This window comes from Ambystoma mexicanum, chromosome 2q, assembly GCF_040938575.1.
Source record: "Ambystoma mexicanum isolate Mex_15411 chromosome 2q, UKY_AmexF1_1, whole genome shotgun sequence".
In the NCBI taxonomy this organism is placed as follows: domain Eukaryota; kingdom Metazoa; phylum Chordata; class Amphibia; order Caudata; family Ambystomatidae; genus Ambystoma; species Ambystoma mexicanum.
In genome coordinates this window covers 967,080,654-967,105,454 of record NC_090924.1, presented here as the reverse complement: position 1 = coordinate 967,105,454, position 24,801 = coordinate 967,080,654, and the positions used below count along the sequence as shown (strand labels likewise).

The window sequence follows — 24,801 nt, the reverse complement described above, 5'->3', positions numbered from 1 at the left end:
GAATTGTTCTGCCTTGTTCGGGCTCCGACTGTGTAAAAAATCGAAGACTTCAGACTGTGCAATGGCTTTTGCTTAAACCGTCGCGGGACCACTTCGATTTAATTTCTCATTCTCATCTTTTCCTTTGTATAACTTTTAGCTGAACACCTTACAGGCACTTTGGATTGAGCACACTCACGGTGCTGGCCCACTCTGTCACAGGTGTTGTATCTTTCTTCCCTTAGTTCAAACATCCATCAGCAATTCAGCTTTCCTCACGTCTTTCATCGCATGCGTTATAAATCTTACTTCTTGCAGGCTTTATACAATGTTGCTGCTTGCAACATTGACTTCAACACAAACCGGTCTTGCATCAGTCTCTCCAACTCTCCGGCTGTGTTAATCTTACTGGCGCTCCTTTAATCTTGGAGCCAAGGGCGATACCACCACCACCACGGCGGCTGCTGCTCCTTACAGACCTGATCAGCCATGCAGGAGGGACATGGGTATCTCTGACACACAATGCAGGATTCTTCAGTCTTGTTTCCTGGCCTTACGCTTTTTGATCCGAAGGATTTTGGAAAGTAACGGTTTTCCGGCGGAAAGTTCAAAGGTATCTCCCTTCTGGTACACCCTTCTTGGTTTGCCGTGTTTCTCCCCTGGCGGGTGATAGACCTTCTGGTTTCTCACATACCTTTCCCCTATGTGATGTACCTGCATCTGTTTCACAGGGAAACCGGGAAAGGAAATTAACGTCCCCCTGGTCTTAACCTTTTCGGTGTTCCACAGTGAAACAGTAGGGTTCCGATCTACAGATCCCTTCCTGATTCTCTTTGGGTTTGAGCAATGTGGTGACTAAATCAATAGAATCAAGGGCCTCGCAGCTCACCTCCCGTTAGCAGCCCGGGCCACCCTACTTATGAAATGGAAGTCCAAGAGTACACCAAGCAAGGGCGAGTGGATTGATGTAGTGTTGAATATGTGTTATGGAAAAAATAACCTCAACCCTGCACGCAAAATCTGTACAATGCGATCTACTTTGGGAAGACTTTGTTGGCAAGTGTATGCCAGGAACAAAATATTAGAACTGGGAGCATAACTGGAGGGTTGCATTTATCCCCCTGAGGAGTCTATTCTGATTTATTACATTAGAAAAGACATGCATCAAGGCCCTGAGGACCTCACATAGAGGCAACCTATCCTAGTGTGATTACCATATACGCTACGTGAAACACCAATCGAGACAGCTCTTGAATAAGCGAGGAGAGAATGTTCCCTGGGGAGAAAACTTATTATGAATAAAAGGTATACATATCTTTTTTCGGGGCGGTAGCAACGCTTTTATTGTATGCAATTCACTTTGTTTGAATTTGAACACTGCTCTGTTATGCCTTTCTCTATGTGTTTGAAAATATTAATAAACTCGAATCAAAACAAAAAAAAAAGTACGGTTTCAGGTGTAAGGACCATCGCATGACTCGAGGGTTAGAGTCCTTCCGTTGACTTAACCATACTAAAGGTGAGAGGTAGGTGACAAGAGTGAACCTTCTTCCTAGAAGTTAGTATCTTAGATGGGTGATTGCCATTTGATGGCAAGGGCCTCTTATTCCAACACAGAGCAGTTCTTTTCAAGTGGGAAGAGTTTTCGATTAGTGAATGGGATAGGGTGTTCTAATCAATCACAAATTTGCTCCTAACCCTGTAAGATGCATCAGTTTGTCACAAATTATTTTGAAAAATCTACTTTTAGGATTAGATTCTGACACAAGGTTTGTTTTAAATTGTAATCTGGGGTTCAGCGGTCTGTCAACATAGCGTTTCTCTCTGAGAAATTTGAGATAAACCTACTGTAGTAACCAATCAATCCTAAGCATGCCCTATGGCCTCTCTTGGTCTTAGGTGTGGGGTATCTAGGACGGCTTTCACTTTTTCTCATTTTTCTCTCACCACCTCAAAGGCATCCTCCCTTTCCTCACCTTACCCCAGAAGCTTAAGGTCTCCAGAGCAGGTTGGACTACTGTAACAGCCTCTGTCTCTTTCCTCCCTCTCCCCTAACTAATCCAGACTAGGACTGCAAGATGTATCCTTGTCCTCAAGCCAAGGGACAGCATCTCTCCAGCCCTAAACTCTCTCCACTGTCTTCCTGTGGTTGCAAGGATCAAATTCAAGACCCTCTGCATCATCCACAAGGTCTTCTGATGCCTGGGACCTCTCTACATCTAACTCTCACCCTAAATACCTCCCTGCTAGAGTCCTTCGGTCTTCTAGCTCTAACTATCTGCAGGTTGGACATTTCTCCAAGCAGAGAGTGGGGGGTAGATCTAGTTCTTTGGCAGGAGCGTCCCTCTGGAACAGCGTCCTTTCCCGTCTCCGTCTTGAGTCGGATCTCCTTTAATTTACAGAAGCTTCTAAAGACATTCCTTTTTCTCCTCCTCCTTCCCTCTCCCCTGCTGGTTTCCACCTGTCTCTGGTTGCCTGTATCCTTTATGAATCTTAATAAGGCCAGGCCCTCCTTCAACCAGTCTCCCCTTACCCCCGTACCAGCACTTGCCTTTGGGTATTCTTCCCCCACTAGCCTCTGGTCCACCCCCCTTTCGCACGAGCTGACGCCCCATCCCTTCTTCCCTGTGCACTTGCCCTCCTGAGCCTCCCTCTGCCCTGCACTTCTCCCTCTTCCCATCTCCCTGCATTTCCTGATAATGCATTTGCACAATCCAAATGTCCCAAGGCCCAGTAGGACCGTTAATGTTTCCCCCCCCCAACCCCCATCTTGTGGCACCTGGAAACACTTTTTGATGTATAGGCACCATACAAATGTTCAATAAATAAAATAAATCACAAGTCTTTATAGCAGGTCTTCCATCTATCACCCAGCCCTCTAAAGAAGGCTGTGTGTTGCTCTATACAGCTGTTGTCAGATTCAGGTGCTTCCCTCTGTGAGGTTTAAAAGTTTATGCACTGCCTCCCTGCTCCCCCAACACCTAATTGTCTGTATCTGCAACACTGTAGTCCCTTATCTCTCTGCACGTATGAGCCACCCTCTGGCAGCACTTATAGATTTACCTGCACTTCTCCCCACTTCCCCCTGGTACTTCTGCCCTCCCTCCCCACCGCACTTGCGGGATCTGACTGACACAAGGTCTAGTAAGATCGCTGTTTTGTCCTCCTTCTGTCCCCCCCCCCCTCCTTGTCTTGTCACGAATAGAAATACTTGTGTACAGGCGAGTTATAAATGTCTTATCATATCATATGATTGTAGGTAGTCCTTTTTTCTTTTTATTTAGCCATTCAGTGAAAAATAGTATTGAATTGTCACACTTTGAAGGGGAAAACTGAGGTGCTGAACCATGTCCTAAAGGCGGTCCCATTCGACACCCATACTTCTTACGAATAGTTTTTGTTTCTCCTTTTTCCGGATCCAGTTACTAGATTGCATGACGGTATTGTAACATTTTCTTACCCTTCCTGTAAGATGCAAATACATCCTCCAAGTTAAAAAATGAAGGAAAAGGGGTGGGGTGCTGAACTACTAAGAGTACAATTTCTACTATTGTTGGTAACTTTTACATTGCCAGTACCAGTGTGACTTGCAGGAGATTTCAGATGCCATGCTCTTTTAATTGAGCAATGTAGTGAAATGCTGTTTAGCTTTACTATTGCAACTCTAATAACATTTTTACCATTATTTGAAACTGTCACTGATAATTGTGTGTGTTTATATATATTTCCTTTGTCTTAATAGGATGTGATATCTGACTTGATGAGCCAAATTCAGGAGCTGAGGAAATTGATCATTCAAAAAACAGAATCTATAGATTTGATGACCAGAGAACTAGAGGACTTAAATGTATGTGATCTCCCATTTCAGTTATGTAAACTGATGTTTTGTGTATGTACAGTGCATGTTTGTATTTAATTGGAATACACTTTGCTCACATGTGCAAAATCCTATCATGTTTTTCTTTTAGATGCGCAGTGTAAAGCACGTTTTTGATGATGTTTAGTGTCTTAACGCTTTGCACCAGCGTTAGGCTGAAGATGCTTCGGAGAAAATAGAGTTCCTAAAACAATATTTAAACATACTCTAAGAAATACAAAAAATCTATAACATTAAACTTAAAAAATGTTTTGCACCTTTGACTCATTTTCAAAATCTTTCAGTTTGGCTTTGGAAAGTGTCAGACACTAAGTTTAAGGATACCGGGTGACTAGAATTAACCTTCATTTGCATATGGTGCAATCTAAGTAAAAAACAGCACTAGTGTATTTGTTCTTGCTGCTCGCTGAATTTGTGGACAACAGTTTTACAATTGTTTACTTTGCAGTGCAAATATAGCGCTGTTGTACTTGCTAAGGAAGAAAGCAAATCCATTGTAGATGAGCAAGCTGCACTGATTGAGAAATTGAAGGAGGATTTAGAAAGGAAGCAGTCTGCTGACAATATTGAGGTAAGGATGTTGGAGGACTATAATTTATGAAAATATTTTTGGGCATATTTAATTGAAATTACATAGTTTATTTTTGTGTTTACATATCCAGATGTTATACATGCCTTGGAACTCAGTATGGTGCTACATATGTTTCATATACACTTTTCAAATCTGTGATCTACATTGAGATGGAACTGTTCACTCCCTGAAGTATAAAAAACAAATAAAATACCCTCTAATGTTCTTTTGGATGGATTAGTCCTTGCTTCTGCAGATTCCTCATCTTAAAAATGTCCTCATTCATGCTACAGAAATCTCTTCATCCTCCATGGGATGCACTTCGGCTCCACTCTGTATCCTTGGAGCCCATGAGCCCGGAAATATAAAGGGGTTTGTTACTGGGGAGAATATATCACATGTGTTATTTAATGTAACAGGCATATTTAATTCTGGATTTAAGGACAACAGTGAAGGATGTTAAACCCAGGGTGGCTTGCGTTAGAGTTGAAAAACAGGTTTTCTGCCAAAAGAGCGCTCTCACACAGCAGATCCTGCCAACCCACTGATAATTATAGGGTAGAACAGACTTTCGTCTCTGTTGGAACCCAGGACAATGCAGTTCTCAGGGAAGGAAGCCGGAGAGGTGTGAAAGACCCTAAAACTTCAATCAGCTGAAGGAACCCCCCATCCTGCTTGAAAAGAAATGCCAGTTGGGATCAGCTGGAAAGAAAAAAATGACTGACAGTGACTCCCATTTGTTCTAAAGACTATTCCATAAGGAAACTTTAAAGACTTTTAACTCGGAAACCAAAATTGGTAACAATGTAGAATTTTCACAGTGTAAAAGCAAATGTGTGGCCATTAGTTTAAAACTTGGTAAAATGTAGTGACACCAAGTGGACATAAATGGTGATATATGTGGAATTACAAGAAAAGCATCTATGTTGCAAATGTAAAATGTTCCTTATAACAATCCCCACTCATGAGTAAAGTTTTAGAATTTGGAGAAATGTAAATTCCAGTGAAAAGTGTGAAAAACTGGTAGTGGAGCGAAACCAGGCCTCACGGACTGGGGGTTTGGATTGAAATGTGCAGAAAAAAATATGTAACCTGTGTATCTGATTTACTAAAAGTTTGCAATTATGTAAATGTGTTTGTGGCAAAATTAGATTTTAGTTCCAGTAACTCTGGGAGGTTTCTGGACACTTTAAATATCACCCCATAAACATGACTTCATTTTTCTGAGATCTAACCAGCAAAGAGCTAGGCAGAGACTTCTACCCTTGCCCAATCCTATTGTTAGAGGCTTGTGTAGTAAAGCATGCACCTGTCATATACTGTGATGATGTCACCTGGCATTGTAAATAAGAGCCCCTGACAACACACAAGACACACCGATTCCTGATTTCCTATGCCGGCGTCCTGTTCCTGTCTTCATCTTGCATTTATCCATTTAAATTCCAGATCCCAACCACAAGGCCAAGCATTGTTGATCCTGCTTCAGCTGGGCCGCAATTCTAAAATAATCCCAATAATCAAGGGAAACGCTGTGGTGTTTTGGGAAGCATCCTGAATTAACCTGGCTTGCTGCTCACCAAATGCATGCCTGCTGCAAATCTGCCATCCAGCTGATCTGTAGTATCCAGTGCCAGTCCAGTGCTATCCGGTAACCAGTCCATGCCCAGCTGATCCTGTCCCGCTGATTTTGTCCGGTTGTCCTTTGTCCGTGTGGTGACCAGAATCGCTGACTGTCCAAAATAAAAAGTGGACTGTGAGTATCAATAGGAACCATAGAAAACCTTAGCATAACTTGCCTTTTTTTTGTTCCATCCCAATCTCTAAGTCATCCTATACCTATCCTGATAACTTGTAATATTGTCAAAATCATTCTTGCCACCCAGTCTTTGGTTCCTTGTGCTAGCGCCAACCTCTTTAATAATTTTGTCTTGTGAAATCCTAAGCTATTAATTCTGTTTGGAGTGATTGGACTGGGTCCGCCAGGGTGGGCGCGGAGGTGCTAGGATTGATCTCGCGAGTCAACCCCGGAGCTTACTGTGTCTCAATCTGATAGCCTAGACTGAATGCCCTAGTGGAGAGTAAAACTGTTCTTGTCAAAATTGATTTCTTTTTTTTTTTCTTTTTCGCGCCTTCATTTTCTCAAAAATGCACCTCACTATATCTTGCATAACTCACTCAATTCCATAGCTACACCCAACACAAAAACCGCATTGGGATTTACAATATTTCACCCGTTTTTATTAAAGACCGTTTTGGTAAATTGAGCCGGGAATCGCAAAAGTTTGCTAATTCTACATGTCATTTTGATTATAAACTGTTTTCAATCTTCCATGTAGTTTCGAATTGTATGCATTTGCGCAATCCATTGCTTGTGATTGCTAGTATCTTTCCAGTGTTGCTCCAGTAAAAAATAGTTTTTGCTTCAAGATTTTTATACACATTCATTGTTTTATTCAGCCATTCCAGAGTGTCATTTTAACATTGCAAGGGTTTCAAATCCGTCTTTCACTCTCATTTAAGGGGGGAAAGTTAGATTTGAATTCCGTTTCCAGATTTATAGTCCTAACTGCCTGCTGTTTCCTTATATCCATTCAGAAGTGATTGTTTGTGGGTTGGTGGAATTTTGCAGGGGGAAAGCCTAACTTGAGTTTTATCTTTCCAAAAATCAAAAAGTGTTTCTATTCCCTGGTGTTTTCTATCTGTGTTGCTAAATGGTTGAGGTGCATTGCCTCCATTCATATTGTTCTTATCACCCCATTGGTGATTGCTACCCCATATTAAAAATTGTATGATTCTTTTAATTTTCAAATAAATAAATATTTTATCGACCAGCCGAGTTCATGGTCCATTGCGACCCGGGCTATTTGAAAAGGGGGTGTGATATGAGTGGTATATCATTTCAATATTGAATCTAATCTCTACCATAAGCATTTCGATTGCGCGCTGCATTCTGGGCCGAGACTAAGGTGTGTGTCGCCTGATTGAAATCCTTAACATGTTGCAATTAGGGTGAGTCGGGGGAGCTGAGTCTACGCTATGCAACTGGCTCTGGAAAATTGGATTTGGTGCAGTGAGCAGTGGCCGTAATGATCCAGTCCTAAGTTGGCGGTCGCAGTGCCTGAAAAGGGGTGATATTGGCTTGAGGGAGGTGGTGAGAAAGGCACGAGCCCCAAGTGGGCACTTGACAAGCTTTTGTGCACTGGTAGACCTGCGACGAACAAGGAAGACAGTTGTGAGGGAGTGCACACTGCGCAGCGCAAGAGACTGTTGTCTCACATTAGCTAATGTTTTGCCGCTCATGTTATAGGTCTGCGACAGGGCCGAGTCCCTCCTAAAATGGTGATCGCTGACCGTGGGATTTGTCAAGAGAGGTAGCAGACAACATTGGTGTTCAGCACCGGCAGTGCACCAGAGAGGGCCACAGTGAAGTTGTGGTGAGCTTTTAGTGGCTCAGTTTAGGAGTCACCTTGTCCCACTTGCTCTGACTGGCTGGCTCAACGGCAGTGGGATAATAGTAATGAAAGTGATTAAAGGTCTGAGGCTTCTTGTGCTGACTGAGGGTGAACGAGAAAGGACGGATACACAGATGCCATTGTCCCCAAGTTCAATAATAGATGTGTTTAATTGTTGAAGGTTAAAGTGTTGATTTAGTTATCGCTCTACAAAGAGAGGCAGGCAGCATCTTTTTTTTCTTAGTTTATTTATGCTTTTAGTACATATCAGGTATATTCTACTTTGCCTGCTGTTTGACATCCTTCATTTCAATGGATTGTCTTCTGCCGCGGATTCCTCATCCGATAGCAATCCCATACCTCAGTTCCTTTTTTCTGCATGCTCAGCACGCTGCTTTCCAGAACTTTATCATGAGAGAAAACATTCGTCAACATTTCTATAGACTATCAAGTTGAAAGCCGCTAAGGCTTCAGGATTCAAGCTTGGCCAGGACTGCAATTCTAAGATGTTGATCACCAACCCGCATTTCATCTACATGTGGTTTCTGGGAAAAGATCACAATATTGAAGAGTACGGCTCATGTCAACAAATGAATCCAAAACCCTTACGGAAAGATCGGCTAAATTAGCTCTCAGGCAGCCTCCGTTGAAATCCCTGGCAGGTTGAACAGTCTGGTTGTTGGGTCAAGAAACTGAAGGCCCCACGCCCGAAAAGGACCAGCGATATAAAGCGTTGAAGCGTTTGCATTACTGGAGCCATTCATCCTCCTCTCATAAGAATAAAAGGCACCATCGACGCAGGCATGAGGCATTCAAGGAGCAAATTCTCCGGATGTTTAAAACTGCTGCAGCAGGTATGTCTCCGGTCTCGATGCTGCAGGCTAATACGGCACCAGTTGCACCCGGGGGTTCCGGCGCCAAGATGACCAAGTCTGGTTCTATGCCCTTATGTTCGACCACAACAACCGGAAATCTGGCCCCAGCGCCCAGAGGTACCAGCACTGATATGCCTGGTGGGAATTATGACGCATGTGACTAAGTGGATTTGCTTGCTCTAGCCAAAGGGTTACATGATGCAAGTGGGTTAGACACGTCATTACATGGACCTGCAACAGGCCACCCCTTATAGTCACCCTACTGCATAGTACAGCAGGACTGTGATGACGGAGGCCTTGGGTGTAGGTACCCCAGAAACACCTCTGTTGGCCTAGGACCTAACAGACCTTTTGGATAAGGGACCGCAAACGGAAAGAACATCGCCTTTTAATGCTACCATCTCTGACCACCATCACAACATTGAGGCTAAGCCCCTGTTCCAACAGCTGTGGATACAGAACGCACAAAGAAATAAACGTGGCTAGGGGGATTTAACTTTTCGGTCTTCCCACGCCAGATGACCTAGTAATGCAAGCCGCTAAAGTGAGCTCTTGGCCAGCCACGGTCACCTCTAACCTCCCTACAAACAGGGAATCCAAGAAGACGGATGCCCTGGCCAAAAGATCTTTGCTTCAGGCATCATGCGCATTCGTGAAGTACTCTCACGGACTCTGGAGGCTCATGGTAGAAGCTGCGGAATGAGGGATGGTTTCATGCGAATCATTGATGATGGAAATGAGGTGGGATGCCAAGCACGGCAGTGAGTCCTGGACACTTTGGTTTTCACAGGCAGTGCAATGAGAATATCCACTGATGGGGAAGCCAGCTTACCTTCACAGATTCTCCCTGAACGTCCAAGCTAAACATCTGGACATAGTTTTTGATGGCGAGCACTTGTTTGGCCTGAAGACCGATGAATCTTTTGAGAAAGTCATGGACTCTAAATTGTCTGCTAGGTCACTGAGCTTAACTGTGCAGCAACCCACAAAGCAATTTTCCTCAAGGGGAAGAGGCTATAGGTGGTACATTCTGTTTGGAAAGAGGGCACAGCTACCACAACCAGGCAAGGCGGGGCAGAGGGGACTCTAGGAGCCAGAAGACTGGCAGCAGGGGCGGCAATGCCTACTAAGCCGCTTTGAGTTCTCCCCGGTTGGAGGGAGCATTTACGAGCACTTGGTCAGGTGGAAGGAGATAACCCCCGATGCCTGGGCCTTGCAGCTCGTCGAATGGGGGAACGGTCTACCATTTTTAAGAAAACCTCCAGACAGGGTCCCCCCCCACCCCACCTTACAATAACCAAACAGGTGCTCCGGGAGGAACTGAGAGACCTGATATTTAAGGGTAATGTGGAAGAGGCGTCACCTGAGTGAACAGGATCAGGCTGGTACTCTTGTTATTTTCTGGTACCTAAGAAACTAGGAGAACTTTTCCCATCCTGGTCCTCAGGGTCTTGAACAAGTTCCTGAGGAAAGACAAGTTCAGAATGGTGACGTTGAAAGACATTCTCCAGGCTCTGCAACTTCAGGACTGGTTGGTGTCGCTGAACCTTGAGGAAGCTTAGTTTCATGTTCTAATTCATCAGAGGCACAGACTATTACTATTATTCGTCATCAGTGTCACTAATGATCAATTCAAGGTGCTCCCCTTTGACTTAACCTCTGCGCCCATGGTTTTTCACCAAGCTGATGGCAGTGGTGGCGGCGCATCTCAGGAGATCTGGTGTTCACGTATCCCCATACCTGCACAACTGGCTGGTCTGCGAAAGTTCTCGGGAGCAGGTATCGATGCAGTTCCAGGAAATCTGCTCTCTGCTCCACGGGTTAGGCTTCTGCCTGAATTTCTAGAAGTCCTAAGTCACGTCAACACAGAATTTGCTGTTTCAGAGCAGTTCTGAATACACGGGTGGGGAAGGCTCCCCCTGCCAACCACGGGGAAAAGAGTCACCAGTGTCAGGCAAATGGTCAAGCTCTTCTTGAGCCACAACGGTCTACCAGTGGCTTCCTTCCTCTGGCTCTTAGGTCTAATGGCTTCCTGCAATTTTCTGGTGGCAGAGGCCAGCCTACAAGTACGATCTCAGCAGGGCATGTTGAGGGATCAGTTGTCCCAGTAGTTTGATGCCATGAAGGACATTCTCAAGGTGTTGAGGTCGGTGACCAGTGACCTCTCTTGATGGGTCAGTAGGGAGAACATGTAGACGGGTAACCCTTTTGGCCTCTGTGGCCCCAAGCCCAGGTAGTCGCGGCTGAGTCCTTGAAGGGTCGGGGCGCTCCCAGCAGGTGAGTGGTCTTAGGTCACCAATGTAATGCCATTGACCTATCAGGCTAGAGTTGCAGGCAATTGGGTTGACCCTAATGGTCTTTGCTCCCTCAAAAGGAAAGCACATCTTCATCCCAACAGGCAATACAGTGGTCATCCACTACCTCAACAAACGGGGTTTTGGGGTCTCTGCCCCTGTGCAAGGGGGTGCTGCAACTATGGTTCTGGTTGCTGGAGTGTCAGCTGTCCAAGCAGGAGTGGGCTGGCGGACATTCTGAGCAGGCAGAGCATGGTCTCACATGAGTGGGGAGTATGCCAGGAAGTTCTTCATTCGCTCACTGAGGCACCCCGACAGTAGATCTGTTTGCCACAAAGTCCAACACGAGGTGCAGATATTTTTGGAGTGGGTCTTGGACCTTCACTATGGCTTCCTTTCGAGACTAGTCATCCTGTGGGTTTTCAGGCATTTGAGAACATTGAGCCACCACGATCTGATTGGACCGAGGAGAACATGGTACTCGGAACTCCTGGACTTGACCATCAGCCCACCTCTCCGGTTGCCTCAACGGCTGGATCTCCCATCTCAGTCGGAAGGTTGGGGTATTCCACCCAAACATGGAATCCCTCAACCTACATGCGTGGCTCTTAAGGGGATGAGGTATAACTTTGACCTCTCGGCTGAGGTATTTGAGGCGCTACTGGCTGCATGTAGACCGTCAACAAGATTACTGTATGCTTGCAGGTGGAGATGATTTGACGGATGGGGCGGCTCCCTTTGATCCTTTGCATTCTTGCTCCATTTGTTTCCTTACTCTAAAGACTGCTTTTTTGGTGACCATTATGTCAGCCAGACGGGTCAGTGGGCTGCAGGCCCTATCATGCAAGCCGTCATACCTGTTTTTGCAGTGAGAACGTTTCTCTTACAGTATGACCTGCTTTTTACCCGACGTTGTCTCTGAGTTCCATCTGTCCATGGCTATTGACCTGCCGGTTTTCTACCCGCCGCCGCATCTCTCAAAGGAGAAGGGGGTGCTGCAACTATGGTTCTGGTTGCTGGAGTGTCAGCTGTCCAAGCAGGAGTGGGCTGGCGGACATTCTGAGCAGGCAGAGCATGGTCTCACATGAGTGGGGAGTATGCCAGGAAGTTCTTCATTCGCTCACTGAGGCACCCCGACAGTAGATCTGTTTGCCACAAAGTCCAACACGAGGTGCAGATATTTTTGGAGTGGGTCTTGGACCTTCACTATGGCTTCCTTTCGAGACTAGTCATCCTGTGGGTTTTCAGGCATTTGAGAACATTGAGCCACCACGATCTGATTGGACCGAGGAGAACATGGTACTCGGAACTCCTGGACTTGACCATCAGCCCACCTCTCCGGTTGCCTCAACGGCTGGATCTCCCATCTCAGTCGGAAGGTTGGGGTATTCCACCCAAACATGGAATCCCTCAACCTACATGCGTGGCTCTTAAGGGGATGAGGTATAACTTTGACCTCTCGGCTGAGGTATTTGAGGCGCTACTGGCTGCATGTAGACCGTCAACAAGATTACTGTATGCTTGCAGGTGGAGATGATTTGACGGATGGGGCGGCTCCCTTTGATCCTTTGCATTCTTGCTCCATTTGTTTCCTTACTCTAAAGACTGCTTTTTTGGTGACCATTATGTCAGCCAGACGGGTCAGTGGGCTGCAGGCCCTATCATGCAAGCTGTCATACCTGTTTTTGCAGTGAGAACGTTTCTCTTACAGTATGACCTGCTTTTTACCCGACGTTGTCTCTGAGTTCCATCTGTCCATGGCTATTGACCTGCCGGTTTTCTACCCGCCGCCGCATCTCTCAAAGGAGAAGGAGCCGTTCATTGTGTGGACCCGAAGAGGGCTCTTAGCTTTTATGTTGCCAAAACAGCGGCATTTAGAAGAACTGACCAACTGTTCGTAGCCGTTTTGTTAGCAAGAAAGGGTTTGGCTGTCTCCAAGCAATCTATCTCTAGATGAATCAGACTCTTCATTTCAGAATGTTATCTCAATGCAGGGAAGGAATTACCTCTCGGGATCAGAGCCTAGTCCACTAGGGGAGTGGCAGTCCCTTCGGCTCTACAAAGGGGCGTGCCAGTGAGGGACATTTGCCGAGCGGCAACTTGGTCCTCATTGCATACCTTCGCCAAACCCTATTGCCTGAATGTAGCCTGTGGAGTTGCCACTCGTTTTGAGAGAGCAGTTTTACAAAGTTTCCTTGTATAAGGACTTTCATTCCGCCTCCTTGTACATACTGCTTGGGGAGTCTATCTGATGAGTAATCTGCAGGAGAAAGGCAATCGATTGACGGAGAAATTACTTCTCCTGCAGATTACTCATCACCCTACCATCCCACCCGCTATGAAAGTGCCTGCAGTTGATGACTAATTTCTCTATTGGGAGAAAGAGGAGAGCTCTCATTTGTAGGGCTACTGTAGAACTTAATTGTGTGTTTCTGCCTCCTTTTTACAGTTCTGTTCCTCACTATTTTACAACAAAAAAAACTTGTGTGGTTTTACTTTTTCCATGATTTGTGGCTGTCTCAGCTGAATCATTTGAATGGTGGGTAACTAAGGTACAAGGGCTTAGTGACGCAGTATATGTACGATTGACGTCACTACCAAAGTCGACGTCCGCCGCATCAAGTCAAGAGGGATCAGCGGCCGAGTCGAGGTGCACTATGCTCCCTGTCCACGTTTTTCAAGCAGCTGATGCTGGAAGGGATATTCATGAGATGAGTAATCTGCGGGAGAAGAATCCATAGAAAGAACGTTATGGTAAGACATTTCTTCATTAATATCCAGGCTGCAATTCTAATTAAAACAACCACTATGATTAACTTCATCCGACAGGATTACATTCTTGTAAACGCACCTAATCATTGTCATATATTGCTGATTCAGCTTCTATGTGACCAGGGTTCTACCTTGTTGCAGTTTAACCCAATTTGAGATGGAAGGGGCGCGGTCTCCTTAGTACCTCATCACTGGCAGCAGTGTACTATGTCTAGTTCCACTGATCAGCACAGTGATCTACTTACTCTAGTGCGCTACCCTCACTCCCAATCCTCGCAGTGAGCTCCCCAACCTTTCAAGGCCTGTGCCCACGAAGGCCAGAAAAATTCCCCCACCAACATTTGCTGCTGCTGGCCCACCAAGATGGGTCATCGACCACTGACGTGGACATCCTGAGAATGTCCTTTAAAGTGCCGAAGTACTGGGACCACTGGCCCCGCAGGAGCCATTGCAGAGACTGCATCTGCAGTCTGGCGTCTAGCATGAAAAAAAAAATGCAGGAGGCAACGAGACCTTGGAGGCAGAGGAAGGAAGCCCCTGGTAATGTGCCCTGGTTCTGGAAGATCTGGACCACCTGAGTGTCTAGGACTGCTCTGATAAACTGGAGCCTCTGTGCTGGTGTCGTTTGGGACTTCTGCAAGTTTAGGGAGAAGCCCAGCCTTTGGAGTAGCGAACAGGTGCCTTTGAGTTGGTGCAAAACCTGCTCTGTTGACATTGCCCAGATCAGCCAGGCGCCCAGGTACAGAAACATGTTACGCTCACCTGGTTCCCACGGGGGCGTCGACCGGAACTGGGCCGCTGTTGTTTCCACCAGCGTGACGTGTAGCGCCGAGATGACTGACTGGACTGGCCCGCTCAGCCTAGTTTGTCTGGCTCGCAGGAATATTCTTCTGCAAAGGAGAAGAGGAATTAACCACCCGTGGAATTGAGTGTCAACCCACCTTCTCCACTGCCGTTGTCTTCCCACTCCCGTTGTCTTCCCACAGATCACTCTTGATGTTCCCTCCTTAGTCTCACCTGATGGTTTGGAAGGATGAGCTCTCCATCCTGCGTCGACCGCAGGGGCGCGTTGATGATCAGTTACTTCACTGGCGTAGAGGAATTGGTGAGTTCCAGTATTGACTCTAAAGTCGAATTGTTCATAAGATTTCAAATGTCTGATCTTCACTCTGTCCGATTCCTTGCAGGTTGCCGATTAATCCACTCGAAGATTTCCAAATGGCAATTGGTAAGATTCAGGTAAGTCTATTGTGGTTTTCCCCTTAGGGACCGGGGTACGGCGATGAAGCAGAGTTGTCTGCGCCGACCCGAGATGAGGTGAGTACCCCCCGTGGTAAATCAGGTAAGTCCTTGGGGGTAGCTTGTATAGCCTTAGAGAGTCCCCTTGCTCACCTTGCTGTCTTTGTCTCCTTAGGTGCCGGAGGGCGGCCGCGAGATGGAGAGAGCGTGATGGAATGCTGAAGTACCGTCAAGCAGGTGAGTTCAGCGCGGCTCCGTAGGAATGCGAAGCGATGCTTCAAAGACTTCTGTCTTTCAGCTCCGTGGCGAAATGGATCAGGATTCAGGTAAGGATTAAAGTTAAAACTCCTGTTCTAACCTTTATCCTTCTTTTCTTCTTGTTTCAGGAGTCCCAGGACTGAAGCGGGCGTGGCTGAAGAATGGAGCTGCTGAAAACACGGTGAGCGTTACGCTGCAGCAAGCAGAATAACGCGAAGCATGTGTGGCTGTCCGGGCGTGGTTTAAATAGCCTTGGAAGAAGATCCAGGTAAGTATTCTTCCACAGCCCCACCCAAGTAACAAAATAGTCCCTTCAGTAAAATAGTCCCTCCTAAGCCTCATTTGGCTTGAGTCTTCATGCAGCATGGTCTGCCTCAGGTGAGTATGCAGCATGGTCTGCTTCAGGTAAGTTATCAATAATGAGCCTGGCGCCATAGGCGCCAGGACTGCACCCAAACAGCCCCTAACTGGGGCTTTTGGGCATGCTCCAAGTGGCATGATGCCTGCTTCCGGGGCTGCTGGGCCTGGCCTGGTCTGGTCTTCCGGGGGCAGGCATTATGACAAACACATGGATGCCGGATACCCTGAGGTGCTGGGACTACCACCATGAACTTGGTGAAGACCCTCGTAGCAGAAGTTCAACGCAAAGGGAGCACCTTGAATTGGTAGTGTATGTCCTCTATGAGGAATCTAATAAACCTTTTGTGATTCGGATGGATCGGCACATGAAAGTATGCGTCCTGGAGGTCTATTGGCACTTTTTGGGCGGCTTATAACTTCGCTTCCCATGGATGAATCTTTACCAAACTTTGCAAAAATAAGTATATGGCCCGCTCTGATTTCTTGATGAGGTTTCGTCAAGGGGGGTAAAGTTATAGGTGGGTCCCACATTTTTTTGTCCATAGACGCAATGGAAAAAAATGTTTGCTCACGCCCACAGCCCAAACCGCTGGACTGATTTTCACCAAATTTGCGGCAGGAGCGGCAACTTAGTCCCAAACGCCTGCTTTTGTACATTTGGTGTAAATCCATCCAGTCGTTTTCTTTAAAACAGGCAAAATGTAGGTCCCAAAGAATTATGTGATATCTGGGTCCGCTCCGCTGACCCATTTCCTTGTCAGCGCTGTAGACAGGACTCAGATTGGTCCGGAGGGCGACGTGATGTCCACGGACACTCTACGTACCCGCTGATTTTGTTGATGAAAAGCACGATGTGTGTCATTTTCTGAAACTCCTGCCATGCTCTATATGTGGACCGCGCGGTGGGGGGCAGGGCTGGGAAACATGTTTTGGCATTTGGTGTTGGGAAGAGGTGCTGGGAAGGGTGGGGAGTGAAAGATGTTTGATATCATGTGTTTAGGTGGAAGAAGAGCTTGCAGAGCACAGCAGTCCAAGGATACCGCAGTAGTCCGCGGACATGGTTATCTGGTGAATGCAGGCAGGCTTCATTAGGGTAGGGGATTGGAATGTAGATGATACGAGTATGTTTGCATAGGTTAAAAATGGGCCATGCACCCAGGTAGTGTTTGGTGGGCAGTTGGAGAAACATGTTTGGGGTTATTTTGTGACTGCAAGAGGGTATGTTCGAGTAGGGGAGTGTAATCTAGATGATGGTGATATTGCCATTGGTGAAAAATAGGGTTGGCGGTCTACTTTGATATTTGCAGATGGTGTTTAAATTGGGAAGTTAAGGGGAAATTAACGTGTTGCTTGTGGCCAGTGGCAAGAGTCTTGGGTGCATGGCTGTATTATGCTGTAGTGGTTGTGGCCACAAGCATTTTAAAAATGTGTACAGAAATGGAATTTGGCTATTGGAAAGAATGATTACAATAATGTCTATAATCATTATACGTACTGTATAGACAGTGTATACTTTTTGGAACACAGTGACAATACCTTTGAAGTGGAAATGGTAGCTTTCATTGATGTACCATTGCCGGCACAGATTGATTTTGTTGTACATGGTAATGCAGGAGAAATCTTTGCTTCTTTCTCTGTGAAAAAAAAGCATAGCATAATATGTTAGGTAAGGTACTTTATTCACAAAGTTGCATTGCACACAATCCCACATATTCATGTACTTTTTAGACACTCATAATTAGTACATTACAAATACTATGCTTCAAACAACATTACTCTGCATTTTGCACAGTTGCTGTGTTTGGTTGCATAATCATTGGGTCTGTGGGGGGAAAGAAATCCAGCAAGGATTTATTTGACGTAACGTGTTGCACTATGTTTGAAGTGTACACTACTTACAGGAATGTTTAAGGTGCAGAAAATGTTTTGATTTTCGGAAGTGGTGGTGGTATGGTGGAACTTAGATGTCAGTTGGCGTATTCGAACTGTTCATAGTTTTACAGGGTATGTTTTGAAGCACTTTAATTCCTCTTGGTGGATTTTAAGTCTTTCACTATTGGAAAGTGATATTGCAGTATTATGGGTGCAGTTAGAATACCAGTTGGCATATTCTAACTGTTGATAGTTTTATAGTTTAGAAGGGTGTGTTTTGAAGCACTTTCATTCCCAACGGTGGATTCCAACTATTTCACTATTGAAAAGTAGCATTGCAGTGGTATGGGCACAGTTAGACAGCAGTTGGCGTATTCTAAGGGTTGATAGTTTTACAGGTTAGTGACTAAACTTTTTAGACCCTCAAAATCTGTACATTTTAAGTACTATGGGTGAAACAATATTAGTGCGTGTTTTGCACAGTTGTTTCTGTGTGCATATAATCATTGGGGGAAAAACTGTATAGCATTATCAAAACATGCACATCTGTTGGCATATTGAAACTGTTTTCCATTTCAAAAACAGCATTGTAGTGCTATGGATGTAGTTACATACCAGTTGGTGTTTACTAAGTTTTTATACTTCTCCAGCATTGGATCCTTCATAGAGTCAAATGCTTGAATATTCCCAGTTGTCAGACTGGGAATCCACGTTGATAAAAATAATTATTAAAAGGTTTTAATATACTTCCATTATTCCATAGAGAATGCATGTAAATACCCCATTGTGGCCTTTGAGCCATTCTATTGTGTAGTCCCTCCACCTCACTTTGTTCCTTTATTGCCCCAACCAATGAGCTGACTGGGCTTAAGCTCTGCCCCAGTCAGCCATCTACAGCTTTTTCACCGCAGTCTGACAGAGGGAGTCCTCCAGCTCTCCGAGCTTTCGAATATTTTTCTCCTTTTTTGTGTAGTATATATTCTTAAAATATATTCTGCTGTTTCCCCTGCTTAGGGGCTATCTATTCTGAACTTTTGGGCACCGAGGACCACTGCATCTACTGCCTATACCCTCATGACATCAATAAATGTGACATTTGCAGGTCTTTCTCCACCAAAACCCTGCATGACAGACACAGGAGACTTCTGTTACATCTAGAAGCCAAAGGTCTGTCCTCTGACGAGGAGTCTGCCAAAACAGCTTCTGTACTGTCTACTAAACCATCTGAGAGACACACTTCTAAGAGAAGGGTCTCTTCAGTAGAAAGGAGTTCTCCCACTCAAGAGAAAGCTGGAAACCACTTCTTCCATGCCTCCCTTGGGCTCGGGAGGCCACAGGATACGACAATGAAACAACAACACAGAGACGTGGAGCCATTTAATGACGTGATGACCAGGCTTCTAGGAACAAATTCTGGACAATCCTTCAACAAAAGATCAAACACGTCCACTTGTTAAACCCTTCCTGTAATCCACAGGTCACTCCAATTTAGTACTTTGAGCAAATAGGTACTGAGTCACCACCCAATAACCATCACTACAAAAAAAATATTCACAATTTTATTTAATGTAAATCACAAATACTCATATAGCAATCTAAAAGGTGTAAAATTGCAAAAATCCTAACCTTTTTACAACATTTTTCATAAAATTCAATTACAATACCATCTTCTGAGTACGTTTCTTCCCCATTCAATGCTACCCTGGGGTTAATTTCAACTCAATTTACTATTTTTTAATGTATTGTCATTAACTCGCAATACTCTTAACAGCCCAACATGTTTCATTCAACACAATTTAGTTCGACACAATGCTTTAGAACTTAATCAGGGGGACCATCTGTACCCTTAAACCATCTTTCTTATTCCACGGTTGATTCAACACTACTCATCACCCAACTCTGAGTGGTGTTCGAATAGTACAATCTGATTATACTTCACACAATTCTTGACCTAGGGAAACAAAACAAGGGAAAATAACAAGAAACGGTCAGTAATACATACATTACTGTTCTATCTAGCCAGCACCTAAGTTTGCCAAGCTAAGGCTTACCTTGTCACACATCCACACAGTCACTTGACAGCAATTTTTAGGGGAGAGTCCCACCATCTATGTCGGACCACTCAATTCCTGAGAAACACAAAATGGGAAAAGAAACTCAAACGGTGTCCAATTGAAAATGGAACTGGTCAACATCCCAGAACAATCCTAGTATATTAGTTTTTATTCCTACAACAAGGTCTATCACGTTTTCTAAAAAAAACCTCCTCCTTTTGCATCTTAACAAACCGGTAGACAAACACATGATTTCGGTATCTGTACTAACTTGGTGTCTTCTGTATCCTTGTACCACTAGTAACCCACCAATGCATCCCTATGCATCTAATAAATCTACCTAATGTGTACACTCTGCTGTGCTGTGTTCCATGATCAACAGACTGACACTTAACACAACTTTTACCTCCTCTCTGTGGGGGTTCTCTTGTCACTCGTATGTCTCAGGTGAAGTCTATCCTGTCACCGGTCTCAGGGTTTACATCCTCCATTTTCCAATTTATTGGTTCACACACGCCGCACCTTTCTAATCAAAGACTGAATTCCTGCAGTCTAAAGGAAACAACCAAAAACGCCATCAGGCCTAAGTGGGAGTCGCAGTTTCCACACTTTATCTACTGCCTATTCACTGCCAACAAGACGAACGAGAATACACTTACCAAAGTCGCTGTGTCTATTATTCCCGTCTCTCCCCTGCTAGCCGTAGCTCTCACTATAGTTTCTAGTCGGGTGTTATTTACGCCCGTGCGAAAACGTCACGTGAGCGCTTCAGTTCTCATCAAGTGCAACACATCACGTGTTCTTCGCGTCTTCGAAAAATTAACTCCTTCTCCAGCATGGGGTCTGGCATGGATTCACATGCTCATGAATATTCCCTGTCGTCAGGCTGGGAATCCTCGGTAAAGAAAAAATCAGTATCAGTTTCATTTCTGATCTGTCTTTCGTAGTAGTAACCAATCACTGATCTCTGCGTCATACTGACCACAACCAATGACTGCCAACTCCCTAAGCCCCACCTCTGGCAGCCATCTTCAGATTTGTACCGCACGTTCAAGTGTTGGGAGTCCTTGTGCTTTTTCAGGTGAATTTTTTACATTTTTTCGGTTAATCGAGCCTCAAGTTCCACCGTTTCTACTCCCGTTAACGGGTACCCGTTGCAGGATTTTCCTACGCCCCTCAAGGGTGAAGATTTCGTCGAATCAACCTCTTGGAGGATTCCAGAAGATTCGCGGCCCACTTCGAGATGGCCCAGGACGCGAGTTCGTCACCCGGACCCAAGCTGTTTCGCAGCTGCCCTGGATGCGGACTGCAGAATGTGTTTAAGGAGGACGAACATTCGCGATGCCTCTGTCTTCATGGGGACAAGACTCATGTAGAGAAGGACTGCCAGTTCTGCAAGAATTTGTCGGAGCGGACCATGAGGGACCGTCGATCTTGTCTCGCCAGCTGGTTGGAGAAGGACTCAACGGGTGAGAAGAAGAAGAAAGGGTCAGAGCGGGCTTCTAAGTCCTGTGCGGGCGCCCCGGCGACGGGGGCCCAACACCAGGCCAAGCGCCGCGAGTCCGCTGGCTCCGGGAGCGCCGAAAGGTCGGGCTCTTCGGTCGCCAGGCAGGGCGCACCTTACCCGGCACCGTCAACCACGAGCCAGCGTTCCGGTTCGGGGAAGAGGAAGTCCGAGACCCCGGGTAAGCTTCGGGAGAAGCCCCGTCCGATCTCTGGAGAGGGGGAGCGAGGCGTCGCCCCTCCCCCTAAGGAGAAGGCCCAGGACGCACCTAAGGTGGTGAGGGCCCCTACCCATCAGGCAAAGGCCTCTATCGAGGCGATCGCGGCAACTCTGGCCAAGCCGGCAGAGACCCTGCCAGCGGAGACTGCCTCCGGGACTAGAGTTTCCCTGCCGCCAAGGAGGGAATCCTCTTTTCAGCCCATCGTCATGGCCCCCATGATGGAACAAGGGGGGGGGCACGGTAGCCTCCTCGAGCTCGGAGTCAGCCTCGGAGGGGGAACTGACCGAGGTCGCGAGGAATCTTGAAGTACAATTCGAGAAGGTTCGGTCCGGCAAGGAAGATCCTCGGGAGATAACCGAGGAAGACGACTATGGCGAGGAAGAGCAGCCTTCCCTTCCGGCGCAGCCGGAACCTAGGCCTCAGGACAGCTCGGTGGCCATTTTGTTTGCGATCCAGTCCTTATGCTCTGAGATAAGGACGAGATTACCACGGCCCAGGCCGGAGGACCCGCAACCTGGCCCGTCGGTAAGTCCTCAGAACAAGCGATGGAGGACCCAACCCTCTCCTGCGCTCGCCCCCGTAAGGCCTGCAGTTCCCTCCTCATCCTCCCACGAGTCGGGAGATGACAGTGCGGTGGGCTCGACGACGGGTTCTGAGGGCGACGACGGAACGGGTCTCCCGTCGCACGGGCATCTCCGCCCAACGAGATTGGCTCATTCCACGCCATGATCGCCAGGGCATCCGAATTGTTCCAGCTCTGCCCGGAGGAGCAGAAAAAGGAAGGTTTCCTCTATAAGCGCCGGGAGGCTAAGAGGAAGACTGTCATCGCGGTGCCTCTAATCGATGACATCTGGGAGAAGGGCCTGTCGGTACTCAAGAATCCCTCCACGGCACCAGCCAAACGGGACCGGTACGAGAAGAAGTACTGGGTCCCCGAGACCGCTCCCCTGTGCCTCAGGGCCTAGCCAACGCCAGACTTGGTCGTCTCGGCGGCGGCGAAGAAGAAAGCGGCGGGGTCAGGAGCCTCAACGTCGAATTCCCCTCCGGACGGCGAGGGAAAGAAGTTGGACGCCATGGGGCGACGGGTCATTTCGTCGGCAGTGACAACGATCAAAGCGGCCAACGCCCTGGCGATCGTGGCCCGTTAAGACAGGGAGCTCTGGTTTAAGCTGGCCCCCATATTGGACTTCCTACCGGACGACAAGAGGTCCGAGGCCCTGGAAATACTTCAAGAAGGCCAGGTGGCGTCGGACCACGCCATAACGGTGGCAACCGATATTGCCGATACCGGGTTCCGCCAGCTGGGCCAACGGAGTTTGCCTACGACGACGGGGTTGGCTCCGGGTGACCGACTTCCGTCAGGACGTCCAGACCAGGGTGTTGGACATGCCGTTCGACGGCAGCAACTTGTTCGGGAAGGTGGCGGACGAATCCCTCCAAGCCATAAAGACGGAGACGGCCCACGCCCTAGGAGCCCTTCAGCAACGACGGCCCTTTCGGAGCTCTGGAGGCAGACAGGGGGCATCCAAGGGATCCAGCGGTGGCTCGTCGTCCTACCGCCAGGCGGCATCCTCCTCGTCTCAGGATGCCTACAGGGGTCGTGGCAAGCATGGAGCGCCTCGCCGCCGTCGGCTAGGTGGCCAGGGCGGCAGGGCCACCACCTCCAAGCAGGACTGAACCGGCCGTGGCCTCGGGCCCCCACCGAAGCACCCCGGTGGGAGGCCGGCTGACGTAGTTCGTCGGCGTGTGGAAGTCCATCTCCACTGATCGTTGGGTGCTAGATACCCTGGCAAGAGGACACTCCATCGAATTCCTGAAGAAGTGCCCTCACATTCCGCCTGTGGCCAGGAAGGAAAATCACGTCCCGCAACTGCTGTTGGAAGTAAGGGCGATGCTCAGGAAAGGCGCCATCGAGCCCGTCCCGAAGAGGCTCCGGGGCTCCGGGGTGTACTCAAGGTACTTCCTCGTCAGGAAGAAGACGGGCGGCTGGCGCCCCATCCTGGACCTTCGTCGTTTGAACAAATACATCAGGTCACAAAAGTTCAGGATGGTCACCCTCCAGCACGTGCTGGGACAGCTGGAGGAAGGTGACTTTCTATCGTCGCTGGACCTGGAGGATGCATACTTCCACGTTCCCATCCTCAGAAGTCACCGAAAGTTCCTCAGGTTCGTCATCCAGGGACGCCACTACCAATTCAGAGCACTGCCGTTCGGATTGAAGTCAGCCCCCAGGGTCTTTACCAAGTGACTAGCACCTGTGGCGGCGCGGCTGCGCCTGCAGGGGATTCACGTCTACCCCTACCTGGACGACTGGCTCATCCACTCAAGGATGAGTGAACTCACCGTCGAACACACTGCGAGGACCGTCCAGCTACTCACAGACCTGGGATTCGCCATAAATTACCCAAAGTCCCACCTCGTGCCGTCGCAGGTGGCCCTGTTTCTGGGAGCGAAGCTAGATACAGTGAGGCGCCTGGCGGCACCGTCGGAATAACGGACGAGGACCATTCTAGGCAAAGTGCAGCGCCTGCTAGCCACGGACGGGGCCAGGGTGAGGTCCATCAAGTCCCTCCTGTGGATGATGTCCTCTTGCATCTTCCTGGTGCGCCTATGCAGACTACGGATGCGCCCTCTTCAAGAATTTCTCGACGCCCGTTGGATGCAGGCGACGGGCACCTTCGAAGACAGGTCCCCCTCAACGAGGTGTTCCGGCGGGCGATTCAGTGGTGGGGCGTTCGAGCGCACCTCACGGCAGGCAAGGACTTTCAGACGCCGGCGTACCAGGAGACGGTGACGACGGACGCTTCCCTGGAAGGTTGGGGCGCCCACACCGGAGATCTCCACGCAAGAGGCCTCTGGCTCCCGGAGGAGAAGCTCCTGCACATCAACATCCTGGAACTCCGAGCCGTGTTCTGGGCTTTCAAATTGTTCCTCCCGTCGCTCAAGGGCAAGGTGGTGCGGATCTTCACGGACAACACCACGACAATGTTTTACATACGGAAGCAGAGAGGTACCAGATCCCCAGCCCTATCCAAGGAGTGTCACGAGTGGGAGCTGCGCCACGATCAGGTGGATCAACTCTTCCGACGATGGGGCAAACCCCAAATCGACCTGTTCGCAACAGCGACGAACTCGAAGTGCCAGAGGTTCACCAGCAGGTTTCCCCAGCCGAGAAGCATGGGCGATGCGTTCTCGTTCCCCTGGAACGGCCTATACCTGTATGCGTTCCCTCCGTTACTGCTTCGACTCATCAACCAGCTCAAGAGGTTCCGGTGCAGGATGATCCTCGTCGCACCGGCGTGGCCGAGGCAGATCTGGTTCCCGGACCTTCTGGACTTGTCAACGTCCCCATCCATCAAGCTGTCGGCGGACGCGGATCTTCTCTCCAGAGAAGGAGGCGCCATCTTCCACCACGACCCGGCGTCGCTGAACCTGCAGGCTTGGCTCCTGCAGCGCTAGAGTTTGGAGGGTACG

General features: G+C 47.7%; 1 protein-coding gene across 2 annotated transcripts in view; it reads left to right on the top strand.

Moving 5' to 3' along the window:
• Positions 1 to 24,801, top strand: part of KIF15 (kinesin family member 15) — a 2,141,222-nt gene that overhangs the window by 1,529,971 nt on the left and 586,450 nt on the right. For both annotated transcript variants that reach the window (XM_069648268.1, XM_069648269.1), the window contains exons 25-26: positions 3,722 to 3,826; positions 4,305 to 4,427. In XM_069648268.1, the coding sequence (XP_069504369.1) occupies positions 3,722 to 3,826; positions 4,305 to 4,427 (228 nt within the window). The remainder of the gene's footprint in view (positions 1 to 3,721; positions 3,827 to 4,304; positions 4,428 to 24,801) is intronic.